Source organism: Adiantum capillus-veneris, chromosome 15 (assembly GCF_014529385.1).
Source record: "Adiantum capillus-veneris isolate H3 chromosome 15, ASM1452938v2, whole genome shotgun sequence".
NCBI lineage: Eukaryota > Viridiplantae > Streptophyta > Polypodiopsida > Polypodiales > Pteridaceae > Adiantum > Adiantum capillus-veneris.
Genome location: NC_140945.1, coordinates 122559616 through 122577103, shown reverse-complemented (window position 1 = coordinate 122577103; position 17488 = coordinate 122559616). Strand labels below are relative to the sequence as shown.

Sequence of the window (17488 nt, the reverse complement as noted above, 5' to 3'; positions counted from 1 at the left end):
ACAATTATTATGGATCACCATGCCCTGCGCTATCTGCTTAATAAGCCGCAAGTTGCACTACAATGTATTGTGGGAGATTAAGGAAGTGTATTTACTAAAGTAGGTGCACAATTCCCATACTTCTCCCACCATGAGACAGGCTAGAGCTGTGTCCCGAAGCTTTGCAGTGGCTCGACCAAAATGACTACTTTGATTCCGAAAGACCAGCAAATCATCTTCTATTCTTCTTGCCATCGCTACGTCAGCGTGCATGTACTTTGCCACATACTCTTGAAATCCCTTGTCTAGCTCATCTGACACAAATTGGTCTTCACTACCCCGGATTGAACCCAAAAAAAAAATGACATTGCGAAACACCGTTTCGATCGGTCCGAAACAGTGGGGAAACTCTGTTCCCGTTTCCCCCCTGCGAAACGCCGTTTCGTGTGACTATGACCCTAAACTTGATGTTCCCTGTCACAAACTGATGACATGTCAAAGCCCTGAAGAAGGGAGCCAACTTGCAGATGTGGGCCGAGGGGCCTAAATCCTAAGTGAAGAGGCAGAGCAGCAGGAAATAAAGCAGGGCTCACACACACACACACAAGAACTTGCGAAGCAGGCTGATGACGTGGTAGATTTCCGAAAATCACGCTGGTTGATGACGTGGCAGAACTGCTTCCGCTTTTCACGCTGGCGGTGATGACGTGGCAAGTTGTACGGATTTCCGTAAATTACGCTGGCAGCTTTTGGCTTTGCTTTTGGACTCGAAGCTTTTGAGTTTTGAAGGCTTTTCACTGTAACTGCTTTTCAAGCCAAGGGCCTTTAAATATGAGGTTAGGGCTCATTCTCTGGCATGCTTCTTGGAGAAGGTGCAAAGTCTGGAGTACCGGCTTGTACTGTGTTGATGCAATATAAAGAAATACCGAAAGGGGCGCCAAGGTATGACCAATACTCTTTGGGGTGGAATTCCGCCACTCCGTGTCGCGTGTCGTCTCTCTTTCTCAGTTCAATTGTTATTGAAGTCCTAAAAGTCTATTCAATCTGTTCTTTTCTATTGGCACGCGGTGCCCGTCTTGTGACATTCCCCATTTCCTTCACTCCTTGTGTGTTGGTCGTATTAAAGTTGATCATAGGTCATTTTGGCCTTTGAAAACGTCCCGAAAACGTTTAATATAACATTTCATCTCTCTCTCTCTCTCTCTCTCTCTCTCTCTCTCTCTCATTGTGTTGATATTAGACTCACCAGAGGGTATGCAGAGACATTTGGACGCATTACATAGTTTTGCAGGGGATAGTGGATTGTCTGTCAACCTTGGTAAAACCAAGGTCATGGTATTTAATACCACGCCACAGTGGGTCAGGAGATCAGCACCTACATTCACATATGATCAGGACAGTATGGAGTACACTGATGCATACACATATCTTGGGGTGGTCTTTAGTGGACCGAGGTTCACACTGAAAGTGGCAGCAGACACTAGATTGACTCGTGCCTATGCAGCCCTAGGCGGTTTAGAGAGGATTTGTTCGCAGGTTCAGTTCCAGGAACCTTGGCTCTTCGACACTTTGGTCGCTTCAGTTATGCACTACGGGGTTCATGTTTGGGGACCATCTGTTGACAGTGTTGGATGGAGTAATATGGAGAGGCCCTTGGTATCTATGATTTCTAGGCTGATTAGAGCCAAGACCTCAGTTCCACATGACATCATACCAGCGGAGCTGGCTGCCCCACCTATGGAGATTGAGGCACTTACCAGATCAGTATCATTTGTACACAGCTTATGGGACACCACCAGGGACAGATATGCTAGGCTTGCTCTTGAGTCATCCAGACAGCTGGCGTTACAAGGAGATACATCATGTTGGTATGCACAGATGAGCTCATGGTTTCAGAGGCATGGTTTCAGCATGGACAGGCTGCCCCCTTTCCAATATTCTCTTGATGCACCATCTTTGACTCTTACACGAATGGAGATTACTAGACTCATTCGGCAGGATCTTATCCAGCTTGATATCAAGAGGACATGGATAGAGCCATCACGGGAGTTAGGTACGAAGAGGGCTTTCTATAGAGAGCATCTTCTCCAACTCACAATAAATGGTTTTGTCACATGGCCCAACTACATGGACACACATCTATCTCATGGGTTACGATGTGCCATAGGCCAGATACGCACATCTTCACACCAGCTTGGGATTGAGACAGGTAGATTCAGAGGCATACCAGCAGACAGGAGGATATGTCACTTATGCCATGCAGAGAGAGAGACAGAGTTTCACTTCATATGTCACTGCACAGTCTACTATGAGATTCGGGGTCGCTTTCACTGTTTATTCAGAGATGGTTTTGACTCGTTAGATAGTGTCATGAGATATCAGGATCAGAGATGTCTCGGATTATTTCTACTTGAGATACAGAGACATAGAGACTCTCTATTGAGAGGGCACAGACAGAGACAGTCCCTGAGACGCATCTCAGATTTCTTCAGTCCGAGCACCATAGAGGTAGAGGGTCCACCACCACCTCAGAGCTCGGTTCCCACCCATACACACACCAGTGGTACTCTCATTGACTGAGCTTTAGAGTTGGGGAGATCGAGACGACCACGACTGAGGAGGGGAGCCACGCAGCACCGACGGAGATTGCGGTAGAGGATCCACAGGATTCTAGCACGACACCCAGAGTGTCGATCAGGATAGGCTTCATGTTACTGCTATATTGTATCTTGGTGACACTTATCCCCACTTTGTGCCTTTGTGGCATTATACCGTTGCTCAGCTTACCAGCCACCCATAGGAGTCGGTAGAACTCCTATCTCAGTTTTTAGTTTGTAGTTTTCTTTGTTTGTACCCAGACTTGGTAATACACTCACCATTGTAATCAGTTTGGTCTCATAGGTCATTTTGGCCTTTTGTAGACGTTATATATCATTTCATTTCATCTCTCTCTCTCTCTCTCTCTCTCTCTCTCTCTCTCTCTCTCTCTCTCTCTCTCTCTCTCTCTCTCTCTCTCTCTCTCTCTCTCTCTCTCTCTCTCTCTCTCTCACCAGACACTCAGAGGGGAGTGACACTCCCACAGGCGGAGGTGAACCGAGCTAGACGACGACCACGAGTCACAGGCTACAGGGGCGCGAGCTCCCACCACCGACAGATCGAGGAGATCCGAGCCCGGGAGCGCCGTGCCACTGAGGAGCGAGTGGCTCAGATGAGGGCCGACCCGACAGCCTTCATCCGGGTAGCCTTGGCACCAGACCCGCCCATGTACCACATCTTACATCCCCCCATTAGTACAGGATGGAGCTAGATAGCTTGATGCACTCTCATGATTGTACTACCTTGAGCATATAGACATGCATACACCCCTAGAGATAGAACTCCATCCCTCCTCAGATACTCCACTACCTACATTCAGTTCAGTTTTGTATCAGTTTTGTTTCATTTGTCTTTCCGATAGATGGATGACATACACACCATGTACATTTGATTTGTCTCATAGGCCGATTTCGGCCTGACATAGATGTTAAAAATCTTTCTTTCTTTCTTTCTCTCTCTCTCTCTCTCTCTCTCTCTCTCTCTCTCTCTCTCTCTCTCTCTCTCTCTCTCTCTCTCGCTCTCTCTCTCTCTCAAAAAGTTGTTGTAAACTGTGTACAAAAAACCCTCTGGGTTGACTTGATATTGGAAACAACTCATAGACCCGACCTTCGTGAGGCGGAGACAGCCACTGAGGGAAGGATTGCGGGCCCATTTTAAAAGTATATGAACAACCCTGGAGGCTAAGTATCAATTAAGATGCCAAAAGGGGTTGAATTGAACATTCTAGCTTATGAGGGAAATGCTCTCACTAGGTGCTTGTTTGGAAAGGCGCAAATTTTTTGTCTTCCTTTTGTTGCCATCTTCACAATTTGGAGCAAAAGTTTGTGAAGTTCTATAACATGTTTGGTGCATGGGCTAACAGGAGCTGCAGGTGTTTCTCAGCTTTTGTTAATTAAAACATGCAACAGAAGTCCAAACTACCATTGCACTAAGGCCATCAAATTGGATGAAAAAACATGCCTCACTTGGGGCTATTGCAGGTATTCCCACTGCAATTCAGCGAACTACGACGAGTTTCTAAGAAATTAATCACCTTGCAGAGTCACACTGAGTCGGTTGAGGGCAGTGAAAGGTAAAAGACAAAGGAACAAAGTCTGGTGCATGACACATGCAGGCATGGAGCTATGTGTGCACAGAATGCACATGTAGACATAAATCTTGTGATTCCAAATTCATTATATATAGGGCTTGCTAAAGTCTATACTTCCTTTCCCACAGCCCAAGTGAAGCTGTTCTGGTCTTTTAGCTGCAGTCACAAAACTGGAGTGTGGGGGATGGATGTCATTGCTGTGCATTTCAGATTCTACTTTTATGTTTAAACCCTTGTGGGCCAATCAGTCCCTGCATATACATCTAAAGGTACATTCCATTTTTCATTGTAGCCGAAAAGAAATTTGAGGAGCATCCAGGATTTATCAGCTCTATGCCATGGAGATGGTCACCTCCAAAGTGCGATAGAAACTTAGTTAGTTGGTTTTAAAAAAATGAGGAAGTCACTCTATACAAACCTGCACTTACTCTTGGGCACTGATTACGGGATTAGGGATGTCATAGCTGTTGCGAGGATCTTTCACTTCCTGTTTGGACAAGCAGCGAAGTGAAGGTCGCATGCTGTCAGGTTTTGAAGATTGTGCTTTATTATGGGGGATAGAAAACTTCTAGTATAGAATTAACAAAACATTTCTCAAAAAAGTGATAACCCAACGTACTAATCAGCAGAAAGCACCAAGTTGCCAAGCAAGATGTCTGCTCATTTGAATCAAGAAATATTTGCCTTTGATGAGCTATGAGCCAAAGCAAAGCAAGAGTTACACTTTTTACCGTATAAAAGTTTTGCAATCCATGTTTAAGATGCATGAACCAATCAAGTGCCATGCATTGCTTCATTTGTACATTCTCATTAATCTTTCTCGTTAGTCGATAGCTATATCAAGAATAAGAATCTGCTCTCTTGTCCCATGTTGTGTTCTTGTATTAGTGTGAAGTTGAGGAATCTAGTCTTTGCACTATCTTGTCCTTGATGTGAATGACTAAAAAGTTGAGTATTTGTACAAACCTTCATTCAACTAAGCTTTGTCTCATTTATATTTTCCATCTGTTTTACTAATATTTTTCAATCAAATAAAAAGTGGATTGTATTAGTCATATTTCATTTCCTTCCTTTTTAGATTTTAACGTGCCTTGATTTTGTGTCTTGTGCAAGTGTTGTAGCCCCATCCCTCTAAGTTGTTTTTAAGTTTAAATTTGTCTGATCTTTTGAAGGTACATAGACCTAAACGATATTGATTTGTGCATAAACAAGTGTTTCTTTAATTTTATTTTGTCAAAATTACTAATGTCATAGAGGTAAGGTAAATGTTTCTGATATGTGAGACATGCTTTTAACTTTACCATTATTGCTCATCCATTTTGACGGTACAACCAAACCTTGTTCATTTTATTTATGCAGGTGACAGGCGCACAAATAAATATCATCGAGATTCCCTGGGAACCAATCACAATCAATGGAGAAATACATAATCACGGTAAGTAGAGTGCATTACTGCTCTCTTTCTTGAAGGCCACAAAGAGTTTAGCCTAAATGCTGCATTGCTAGGGTCTTTCTTTAGATTTCTGGCCTCTTGCATTGCAGAAGAAAGGGGTCAACAAACCGACAAAGAGACATGTATTTTGTAGGGATTGCCCTCTTGATTTTGTAGCAGGGCTACAGTGTCACTAGCATGGGACAAGTAGTGAGTTGCAGTTGGGCTTGAGTTCAAACTGGACGGACTCTTTGGGTTGGGCAATGACACGTGGCATGGATATGGACGGTGGTCTAGTGGACATCGTGGCCAGGTCACCACCACCACTCAGTTTGGAGATAGACTTAGATGGCTGACATTTATGAGCCGTTGGTGGATCTTCTTCATATATGGTCCAGCGTCGTCGTCTAGAGTAGCGAGTCTATACTAACAGCACATCTGCACCATCCCTGCACATCTGAGCCTCGACACCCCTATTGTACCCGTGAGTTCTGGGCTGGAGCTGAGTGTGCTGCCACGCCAAAGTCTGTATCGGTTCTTTGAGATAGTCGAGTCCATATGTTTTGGTTTGCTGCTGTGTCTCTGTGTTGATCAGCTGTTATCTATTGTTTCCTTTGTTTTCATTCTGTTTGAGTGAGATGTCACGCACATTGCACTGAGGACACCCACTATAGAGAGCACGACACACTATCCGCGCTACAGGTGCTCTCATTTTTGGCACGCCTGGTGGGACTTCAACTGAAGTCTCTCTCTGTTGTTTACCTAGCCTCGCCTACTTCGCCTGGCCAGTGCAGCTGCTGATCTGGTCCAGTTTCACCCTAGACAACTTACTCTAGCTGACCTAGTCTCTCGCCTTGATGGTCTGGTCCTCTCTCGCCCTGGTCCAACCAAGCTCTCGTCCTGGTCTAGTCCTTCCTCGTCCCTGGTCCAGCCAAGTGGTCTAGTCACTTGCCTTGGTCTAGTAGAGTCTAGACCTATGTTTAACCAATTAAAAGTCTTCTTGCCCAAAGCTTGGTTGGGTTTGTGGTCACTGCATGACACATACAAGGCGGTCATTAGAGCGTCAAAGCGCACCACTGAGTCCTCTAAAGCACTACAACAGAAGACGTCAACCCTTGGTACCTAGTAGAAGTCCACCAACCTCATCACCCATACCTCCACATACGGCATCATCCATTCCTCCATCCGGTTCTACATCTTCCAGGTCACCTTCCCAGTAAAGCTTTCTTCCATTTGTTACAGCAAGCTATTGAGCAACAGGCTCCTGAGCAAGTGGCCATGGAGGCGTTGATTAGTGTTTTGGCCAAGGTAAACATCAAGTTTCCTACTTTCAAGGGATTCTCCTCAGAAGATGCTTGTTTGGTGCTGTTTCCATCAACATTGGATGGTTTAGCAAACAAGTGGTACAGTCAATTTGCAGAGAACCACTTTTTAACTTGGGCAGCTTTACGACAACAATTTTGCGAAGCTTTCAGACTAGGGGACTTCTAGGAAAAGGTTTTGGATGAGTTGGCCAACATGGTGCTCCAGCCAGAGGAGACTTTTGCAAAACTCATGACTAAAACCAAGTCTCTGGTTGCCAAGCTTCCTCAGCAACCAAGGGAATTTATGGTCAAGAAGTGGGTAGAGAAAGCTCTTCCAAAGACGTCTCAACAAAAACTACGCGAAAGTCTTCGATCTGATGCATCTCTGGAGGAGTTTATAGCGGCCGCTACCAGGATAGAAGGAGCAAGGAGGCTATTCAAGGACCCCCTTCAGGTGGAGAACGCCTCAACACTCACGGAAAATCCCTCTGATCCGTTAACTTCTTTACGCTGGGAAATGGAAACCCTAAAGTTACAACGAGCTCTTCAAGAGGAGATGTCCTTCTCTCTTAGACAGGAGATGCATCCACATCACGAGGCATTGGAACAGATCAAGTGCGAGCTAGAAGAGCTCAAGTTTCAGCAGGAGACTAAGGCTATGGTTTGGTGTAGCTCATGCCGCTCTCTAGGGCACCCTCCACAGGATGCCCCCTTCAGGTTTACTGCCGCTTCTGTGAAAAGTCTGGACATGAGGACAAGGACTGCTACTACCTCAAGGGATTGCGACAAATACAGCAAAGTCTTGGTCCTACTCTTCAACAAGGGCCAGCACCTACATCCAACATGGTTTCTCCCTGTGACCATCCACACCATATGCCACCTTTGCTGACAGCCCCTCCTATGAAAGGTATGCAAAGTACTTTTCCGTCTCAGAGCTTTTATCATACCCATGCTCCCTCATCACCTCAAAACTTCTATGCCTCCAACTCCAACTCCATGTACCAGGAGCAAGGACCACCTCGCCCTTCGACTTGCCCATTGAATCGGCCCATTTTGTGCTACAGATGCGGGGAATATGGTCATTACCAAAGCAAATGCCCTCTGCCCGAAGGGTCCACTCCCTGCCGTCATTGCCCTGAAACGAAGGATCACTACTGTAAAGATTGCCCTAAACTTCGTGCATCCACGGCTGCGAACCCAAGTCAAAGCCAAAATGAGTTTACCTTTCCCAAGCTCAATTTGATAGCAGTTAGCACCACTTCTCAACCACCCCCTTCTGCCCATGTGGTTGCCACTCAAGAGAAGTTGCAGTTGGCAGAGGAGCCAGCGAGCGTTCTCACCCGTGTCCAGAGAGCCGCTCTCGATCTTAGTATTCCAACACGTTCAACTCCCCCACACATTCTCCCAATAGTGGATACTCTACCTTCAGTTGGCGCCAAGCCCTCACTCAGTGACAAGCAAGAATCCAAATCTTTGCTCTCCAATATTGATGAAGCTTTCTTGGAATCAATGGCTGATCTACAGCAGATCAAGGTACCAGATAAGCCACTGGAAGAAAAAGAAAAGCCTACAACAGAGACAATCTTGAAGAACACTTTTCAACAAGTGTCGCTCTATGACATGCTGTGGCTAGATGCGAGTTTTCGAAGTGACACCCTTACAATTATTCAATCAATTTACCCCGGAGCAGGTCCTAGTGGCGGGCACCTCTGAGTGCAACCATCCGAGTCCTATGTGATATCCCATCATCAATATGATGCTTGAGTTCACTATGATGGCTTTAGGCCTGCAGCCTACTCAACCTGCCCCCTTCACAGTAACATTGGCCGATCAGAGGACAGTATACCCTGTGGGCATAGTGCAGAAGGTGCCTCTGCAAGTACAAGATTTCACTTTTAGTTTGAATTTTGTTGTGATTCGTCTTCCACAGGTGGAGGGCCGATTTCCCTTGCTCATCGGTAGACCATGGCTGCGACACACTAAAGCACTTCATGATTGGGGAAACGATGCCATGTGGATACATACTCCTGGCTCCCGGATGCAACCCATTCGCCTAGGAGGCATGGATCCCGTCGTGCAACATATTTCTTTGTCCCTAGCAACCAGCCTTGAATTGGAACAGCCTGCTCCACCCGATGGGTCAGAAGATGAGGATCTGTTGGAGTGGCTGGACGCTACCAAATCTATGCCTTGTTATGGAATCTCTATTCACTCTTTGCCTGAAGGTACACCCTCTTCCAATGTTTCCACGGTAACTAAACCTAATAGGCCACCTGAGCCAGCACAAAGGTTGAAGGTCACAGAAGCTACTCCCCATGCGCCCTTGGTGGTAGCCTTTGGATCTGGTGAGCCTATGAAAAATCATAGAAGCGGAAAGAAACAGAAGCTCAACAACCTTCAACATCAGCCCCATCGGTGTGTGCTTCTCCGACGACCAGAACAAAGCTCTCCTCAGTGTCTAGCGAACTCCTTTCACAGAGATTCCTCAAGACGGGATACAACCAAAAAGATGTTGATTTCAAGCTTGATAAATTCCCTGCTCATGCTCATGATATCTCTCTGCTCCATGTCATTCCAACCTCTTCACCTACAAGAACCCACGACCTTTGGAGTGCCATCTCCAGCCTCACTTCTCACTACCCCTCTCTCCCTCCCTACCCTCTCCCCTAGTTCCCCCTCACCAGCCCTCGCCCCCTACTTCCCCCCCCCCCCCCACCCACCCCCTCCCTTGCCCTCGCCCCTAGTCCTCCTACCCACACCTCGCCCCCCCTACTCACCCCTTGCCCCCCCCCTTGCCCAACTCGCCCCTCCCCCCCCTCCCAACTCGTCCCCCCTCTCTCCCAACTCGCCCTACCCACCCAGCTTGTCCCTACCCCCTTCCCAACTCGCCCTACCCCTCCCCAACTCGTTCCCCCCCTCACCAGCCTCGCCCCTACACTCTTTCTCTCGTCCCTACCCTCCCCCTCACACTCACTCGCCCTAGTCCCTCCCCCTCTCGCCCCTATCTAGCCGAACCCCCTCGCCCTAAACACCCCCTCCCTGCCCCTCTCTAAACCCCTCTAGACCCCTTCCCCTCTCCTCTCACCCCTATCTAGCCCAACCCCCTCACCCGTCCCCTACTGAGTGAAGTCTGTGTATACAGAGTAGAGGAGATTGAATATTCTGCGAGAAGCACCAATTGTTCAGCCTTCCGTTTCTACTTTCTGGTCAGCTTACCTCATTGAGCCCGAGTCGATACTTCTTCAGCATATCTTGCAAATATCGGCATTGGTTCGGTGGTAACAGAGTACTGCATTTACCTGGTGTTTTCACTGTTCTCTCTAGTTTCACTGTTATATCTCACCGGGACGGTGAGTGGTTTTGTGGCGGGCAACTTGTAGCAGGGCTACAGTGTCACTAGCGTGGGACAAGTAGTGAGTTGCAGTTGGGCTTGAGTTCACACTGGACGGACTCTCTGGGCTGGGCAATGACACGTGGCAGGGACACGGACAGTCGTCTAGTGGACATCGTGGCCAGGTCACCACCACTACTCAGTTTGGAGATAGACTTAGGTGGCTGACATTTATGAGTTGTTGGTGGATCTTCTTCATATATTGTCCAGCGTCGTCGTCTAGAGTATCGAATCTATACTCACAGCACGTCTGCACCATCCCTGCACATCTGAGCCTCGACACCCCTATTGTACCCGTGACTTCTGGGCTGGAGCTGAGTGTGCTGCTACGCCAGAGTCTGTATTGGTTCTTTGAGATAGTCGAGTCCATATGTTCTGGTTTGCTGCTGTGTCTCTGTGTTGATCAGCTGTTATCTATTGTTTCCTTTGTTTTCATTCTGTTTGAGTGAGATGTCACGCACATTGCACTGAGGACACCCACTGTAGAGAGCACGACACACTATCCGCACTACAACAAGCATAGGGTGCTCACAATCCCAGCAGAAGGGTTTAATTACCAAAAGTTTTGAAAGGACCGGAGCATTGTATCAGAAGTCTGGCCTAAGCTTATCGAGTCCATTATTTTATTTTATTTTCATCTAAATTTCTGATGAAGAGTGGCTGGCGGGCCGGGGCTCACATCTATGACTCTCGTAGAATTCTGAGTGGGGTCTCTTAGTGTTGATATTGAATCTTCACTATTTCTCCAGCGAAGTGGAACTGCTCAATTTCAAGCTGTATATTACAGCTTTGGTCTGAGAGAATCTACTCACTCTCATACCTCGCAACACGTCACAACATAATGAAGATCACTCCTTGAAGTTTGTGTCGTGACTACCTCCTCAAAAAGCACTTGTTGTGCGGAAAACAAAATTATTTAGCACATCCCCTTATTATTCTGTTTGAAAACAGGCTTCAAGCTTGGAAAAGGAAGTCATACTTGTGAAGTGACAATCGATGCATATGGATCTGCGATTGTGTTAAGTGGACTGGAGGGCTTGGCTTTACTGAAGACAACTCAGGTATAGTGCTTATTAATTGAGTTCCTTAATAAATCCTTGTCATGATAGCTTTCTCACAATTTGCTCCTCTTTGGAAAGTCTGGTTTTGAGGGCTTTGTGAGAGACAAATTCACATTACTGCCAGAAGTGCGTGAGCGAATCCTAGCAACTGAAGTTCGAGCTGTTTGGAGGTTAGTGGGAATTTTGGATCAAGAAGAATGAGGGGCTCCTTGCTTGTGTTACTATTTTTAAGCTTACAGGTGTGTGCTAACAGTAGTTTTAACAAATATGATGTGCAGGTATCGCAGCAAGCCTTCATGCTATAATAAGGCCTTTGAGACTGTTAGAAACAAACTTATGGATGTATTTTTTGGTCCACCGGTCTCTGGCGTGTACAGCCCCTCAGTACAAAACACTTTGTACCTGATGGGAGAAAGAGTTATGCAAAGGTTGAGAGCTTTTTGTTGAGCAGGAAGTTATGTGAGGTCAAGCTTTTTTGTGGCTGTTTTTAACGATATGATTTTGTCAGGTTGCCGGAAATTGAATCGATAAAACTTAGCATGCCAAATTTGCACTTCATACCAGTCAATATGCCCACGGTTGGCGTGAAGGTATTATTGCTTCTGTGTTAAATGTTTGTCAGTTTTTCTCATTAATCTGTATAAAGATTTTTTTTTTTCCAAGCCAAGTCTGAAATCTAAGCAAAATCTTGAAATTTGAACAAGTAAAATTTATGTTGAAAGCTGTTTTTTGTGACCATAGGGAACATTATACCAATCGGATTTTTATTGAATCATTCTGCGTGTAAAGGAATCTGTGATCAATCGAATGATTTAAGGAAGTTCAAATTAAATTTAAGTGCTATGTTCTAAAGAGTACAAAATATGTTCCTTGCGATTATGGACATGATCATTTTTTAGCTTCTTTAAGAAAAAAACAAATCAGGATGTAATTAGTGATAGCCTAGAGCAATCTTCACAAAACAGTTTGTTTGTCAATTTGTAAGAATCTTGGCAATACCTTAGTTATTTAATATTTTTCTTTTCACATGCAGTTTGACCATGATGTGTACTTGCCCACGGACGAGCCACATGGGACAATAGAAGCTTCCTTAACCCGGAAGAGTGGGCACTCAAAGTTGTGAAGCCTTCAGTGTATATGGAAATAAGCATTAGTATTAAATATATATATTCCCTCCATAATGCCACAAAATATTGTTGTGGTATTAGGACTAGTTGCTCCTTTGCTGTGACCACTGGGCTGGCATGGTTTTCAAATCAAGAAGGCAAAAAATGAAACCTCCTACCCCTTCTGGTTTTTTAAAATTATGTTGTATGACTTGTGTAGTTCTCTAAGGTTCTTCAATAGGCATAAACAAGTCGCATGTGCTTTTTTTAAATTATGGCATGTCTTGTGTAGTTCTCCTCGAACCAGCATCAGAAGGTTCTTCAATAGGCATAAACAAGTCGTATGTCCTTTTTTAAAATTATGTCGTTATGTCTTGTGTAGCTCTCCTTGAACCAGCATTAGAAGGTTCTCCAATAGGCATAAACAAGTCATATGTGGTTTTTTAAAATTATGTCATATGTCTTGTGTGGTTCTCCTCAAACCAGCATGGCGTATGTTCTTCAACAGGCATAAACAAGTCGTGGTAATAGCAGTCTTTCTATCGCACTCCCGGTATATGGTGAGGTCTTTTCACCTTTCCCTCACAATACTTGTGGTACACGAGATTTTGAAGAAACATCAGAACGGAAAGCCCATCAACCCAGATTTAGTTGCTTCTCTGATCCATTTAGGAGATCTGTGTGAAGTAGTAGATGCTCAAATGTAGCTACTAGGGTAAACGTACCAGTCTAAGTGCACATAACAAAAATAAAGCACTGTTTGGGGGGGGGGGGGGGGGGGGGTTGTCATTCAATGCAAATGTGACATCATCCCAGCTGTTAATACTTAAAACTTAAACGGATGCCCCAGCAGTTGGTTTGCTTGTCTCAACATCTCAAGCAATACATTTCCACATGAGCAAGAAGTTTGTGAAACCCCTTGTGGTTGTTTAAGCTCCATGATATTATCCTGTACATCCACTTCCTCCAAAAGTTTAATTGTGCTTGTTTTGGGTTTTCAAAATTATAATTTTTTGCAAAACAATCGCCGAAGTGAATGAGAAATTTCCTTCATTTGAAACATAAGAGGTACAACATAATTTAATTACTCTACTTATTTTCCATAACTAATGTTTGTCAATGGCATTGCTATGCATTTAACTAAGCAATAATCAAGTAACATTGATGGAAATTAACTAAAAGTAACAAGCAAGTTGATCAGCTTTATCACCAGTAACAATTCAAAATATTGAGATGTTTAGACTTTGAGCTTTGCAAATCGTGGATTAGTTGTCCCACCATTTGTTGGTGTGTAGCTCACCATGAATTTTTGCGCGTGTCCTCAACATACTCTTTTAGATCGATTACTTGGCCATAAATTACTCTTGAGCTTTATTGGGAAAGAGCATAATCCTAAGGCATACAACCCAACACTCCTCTTCTGTCTGGGAATGACATGCAGACACACTAGGCAAAACCTCTGTTGGTCAATAGATGAGTAACAAGAATAATCCTCCCAACAACAAGGGGTTTCTAGGTACGTTTTACATTCATGTCACGCGTACAATAACAACAACAAGACTAAAAGCTTTCTTAAAAGAAACGATGAGTAGCACAGCGATGAGCAACATGACAAACAACTTTCCCAATTACAAATGAAAGCTCTAACTCCTAGTTTTTAAAGATTATCATCATCAAAGTACATGAGCATATATGCTACAACTTCTTTCACAATGTTGTTCACTTTGGCTTTATGATTGTTTTCACGTCCTCTAATTTTTTCCCTGGATCTTTGTAGGTAATTGGTCTTCTCACAATGTTGACATGGCTTGCTCAAAGAGAATCTTTAGTTAGATGGTTATTCCACCCATGTCTTAATACACTTCTAGTTGATGTTGTTGATGTTCGATGTGAATATAATGGTCGGTTTGTATTTTTATAAGCGGAATCTTCGCAGATACCTAAATCATATAGCTTGAAGAGGCGCTCTAAAACCCCAACAGCACACGCCAAAACCAACGAGATCGACCTCCTCATACAGGATTCTCGAGGACGTTGAGTGCAACTTCCCTAGCCACTTCAATCTCCTACTATGCTGATGACGAAGATGTATTTTATAAAACAAATAAAGAACACATCAATCCCTCTTGCTCATGCCGCCATCGCCATCCCCTGCTCACTCCTATTGTGACTGGTTTTGACTCCAACCGATCCTGCTCCTACCGCCATCGCCATTCCCTGCTCCTAGTCCAGTGTTCCTGCTCTTGCCGCACTTGTTTGGCTTCATTCTTCCCTCATTGCAACGTGCAGTCTCAAAGGATCTCTCAAGATTCGTATCAATAGGCTTTTTATTTAAATCGTTAGCACATAGTATCTTGGAAGCTCTTACCTTCTTTTTGCAATAGATGAATCATTGCGATTTGAGTTTTACCATTGTGTCTATACTCCTCTCTTTATGCTCTTGGTATAGCCCTAACCCTTCTATTGCATTAACCCTAACCCTAGCACCATGGTGAGCTTAAGGCTTCATTCATAGCTTAGCTCACACTAATGGCGCTTAGGGTAGAGCACCCAATTTCAATAAATGGTATCAGAGCCAATGTTCACACCTAGGTCCAATCTCTCTTTTTTATTATCATTAGTAGCTTAATTGATTGCTCTTGCATTATTAATAAACTCGCTCCATAATCATCACCTAGGATATGAGCATGCTCCACTACCCATGGTGATCAGGTGTGTGTGTGTGTGTGTGTGTGTGTGTGTGTGTGTGTGTGTGTGTGTGTGTGTGTGTGTGTGAGAGAGAGAGAGAGAGAGAGAAGAAGAAGAAGAAGAAGAGAATTTTTAACGTCATATGAAACAGAGAGAGTTAATTGTTCGCCTTACCATTACTCTCATCATAATTGACATTGCATTTTGAAGTTTATGTGTGCATAAGGTGCTTCTCGACGTCGTTCTATAGAGATCTCATGTGCCTAAATGGCATGTCATTTGGATCTTCTATTAGACTCTTGAAATTCTTTTTGTTTTCAACTCTTAATCTCAACATTTGGGCGTGGTTAGGCCACTCTAAGATTTTGCCAAAATTAGGGGGGGGGTGTGTGTGTATCTATTTTTAGTGGGGGCCATCCTAGAAGGAATCGATGTTCAACTTACTTTTTTTAATATATACAGGCATTTTATTGGCATATCTTCTTGCAATCATTGTTTGCACACTGACTTCTCAAGCGTGTTCATAGTTGCAACTTCTAGAGAGGCCAAGGAAGTCGATCGTGCATTTGCATTGGGCCCCTTACAGCTACAAAGTTGGGAGGCGGTAGACCACCAGCCATAGTTCTCGGGCGGTCGGCGGACCAATGTGGATGGCATGCCACACTTATTTATATGGTCCACGGAGGATGAATGGCAATTCTCATTCTCTCATAGGCTAGGTGGTGAGCTTGGTGACCTAACCCTCTCAAGCGACATTATTGGCGACATAACACCATGGTTGATACCTCTCCCAACAAGATGCCTTATAAAGATAAAGATAAGGTATATGAGAAGAGAGACTCCCTACAATAAGGGAATTTCTCATAAAGGGAATGAAATATAGAAAGAGAAGGGTGTATAAAAGGGGGAAAATGAGCTATCACCTGAAAAGATTTAGAAATATTAGAAAGAGAATCGTTGTTTTAAGTATGGATACCCAGGGTACACCTTTCATGCATGTCCCACAAAGAATGACAAGAAGAACTCTCCTTATGGTACCCGTATCTTGTGTCCCATACAAGTCGATCAAGAAGCTGCCCATATTAATTGTCCCATAAAGGTCAATCAAGAAGCTACTCAACTATGTTACGCATAGGGTTGGGTTAGGGATCAAAGTGTTTTCATCCAAAAATGAATGGTCAAATTGAACGTGTTAATCAAATGATATACGATATGCTACGAGAATATGTTAGCCAAAAGCAATCAGATTGAAAAGATCATCTCACTATTCTCAAGGTTGATTATAATAGTGCAAAGCATGTTACGATTGGTTTTATTCCTTTCATTCTTATGTATTGTTTTAACCTAGATCACTAATTACAGTAGGGTTGGCAATTGAGAAACTTTAGCAGGCCAAGGATTTTCTCCAGACCACATGGATATGCTGAAACTTTCTCGTCACAATGTTCAATAAGCACATGATAGTTGCAAAAAGTATGCTCATGAACGTCAGTAAGTAACCTTCACGGAAGGCAAGAGGTATTTTGTGTGTGCCGAAACATTCCAAAAGTCTAAAATTTGGGCCAACAACTAAATTATCTCCGAGATATTGTGGGCTATAAGGCGCAATGCATCCTCAGCTCTTACAATGATCTTACCCTTTTAAAATACTCAAGCGAGTTGCTGATGATCTTACAAACTCTCTTTACCTGTGCACTCTAATATTCATCCGGTTTTTCATGTATGTCGCTTATGTAAACACTTGCATAGGGAGGACAATGTCATTGACCAAAAGATTTTGGTTGATTTCATTGAACCTCTAACCCAACCACATGAACCTGCGCACATTCTCGACTATCATGATTTACATACTCGCCATCATGTGCGACGACAAGCATAAGTCAAGTGGAAAGGTAGATCCGAAGAAGGTGCCACTTGGAAAAACATTAGTGTTCTTAAGAATAAATTTTTCACTTCTGTTTTTTAGGACAAAAACACTTCTCCAAGGAGAGAGCAATGTCAAGCTAAGGATCTAGAAGCTGGGGCAGTCTGAAGCGAGCTCGAGGATTTGTCTATATAAGGGCAAGAGTCTGGGGGAGGTGAGGTAGGATTTAGACTCCTTGGTCGCACATGAGTGGCACGTATCTAGAGACCTAAAGACCTTGAAATGCATGTACAATGTTTTTGAAGGAGCACTACCCCAACTTCCGATCCGTTTTGGATATCCCACTATCTAGGGTGCACATATGCACAATGCATACACTATATAGGATAATAGAAAAACTAATGTTTCTCTACATATGTTTTGCATGGACCACTTGACCTACCCCTCCAAAGCAAAGGGTACTCTCAGCCTTAGAGA

General features: G+C 44.1%; 1 protein-coding gene across 1 annotated transcript in view; it reads left to right on the top strand.

Moving 5' to 3' along the window:
- The window catches only part of LOC147441415 (uricase / urate oxidase / nodulin 35), a 75374-nt gene extending 62643 nt beyond the window's left edge, over nt 1-12731 (top strand). Inside the window, exons 3-8 of the mRNA XM_086483061.1 lie at nt 5525-5600; nt 11244-11353; nt 11432-11523; nt 11632-11781; nt 11862-11943; nt 12387-12731. Coding sequence (XP_086339187.1) covers nt 5525-5600; nt 11244-11353; nt 11432-11523; nt 11632-11781; nt 11862-11943; nt 12387-12476 — 600 coding nt within the window. The 3' untranslated portion in view covers nt 12477-12731. The remainder of the gene's footprint in view (nt 1-5524; nt 5601-11243; nt 11354-11431; nt 11524-11631; nt 11782-11861; nt 11944-12386) is intronic.
- Nucleotides 12732-17488: the final 4757 nt, after the last annotated feature.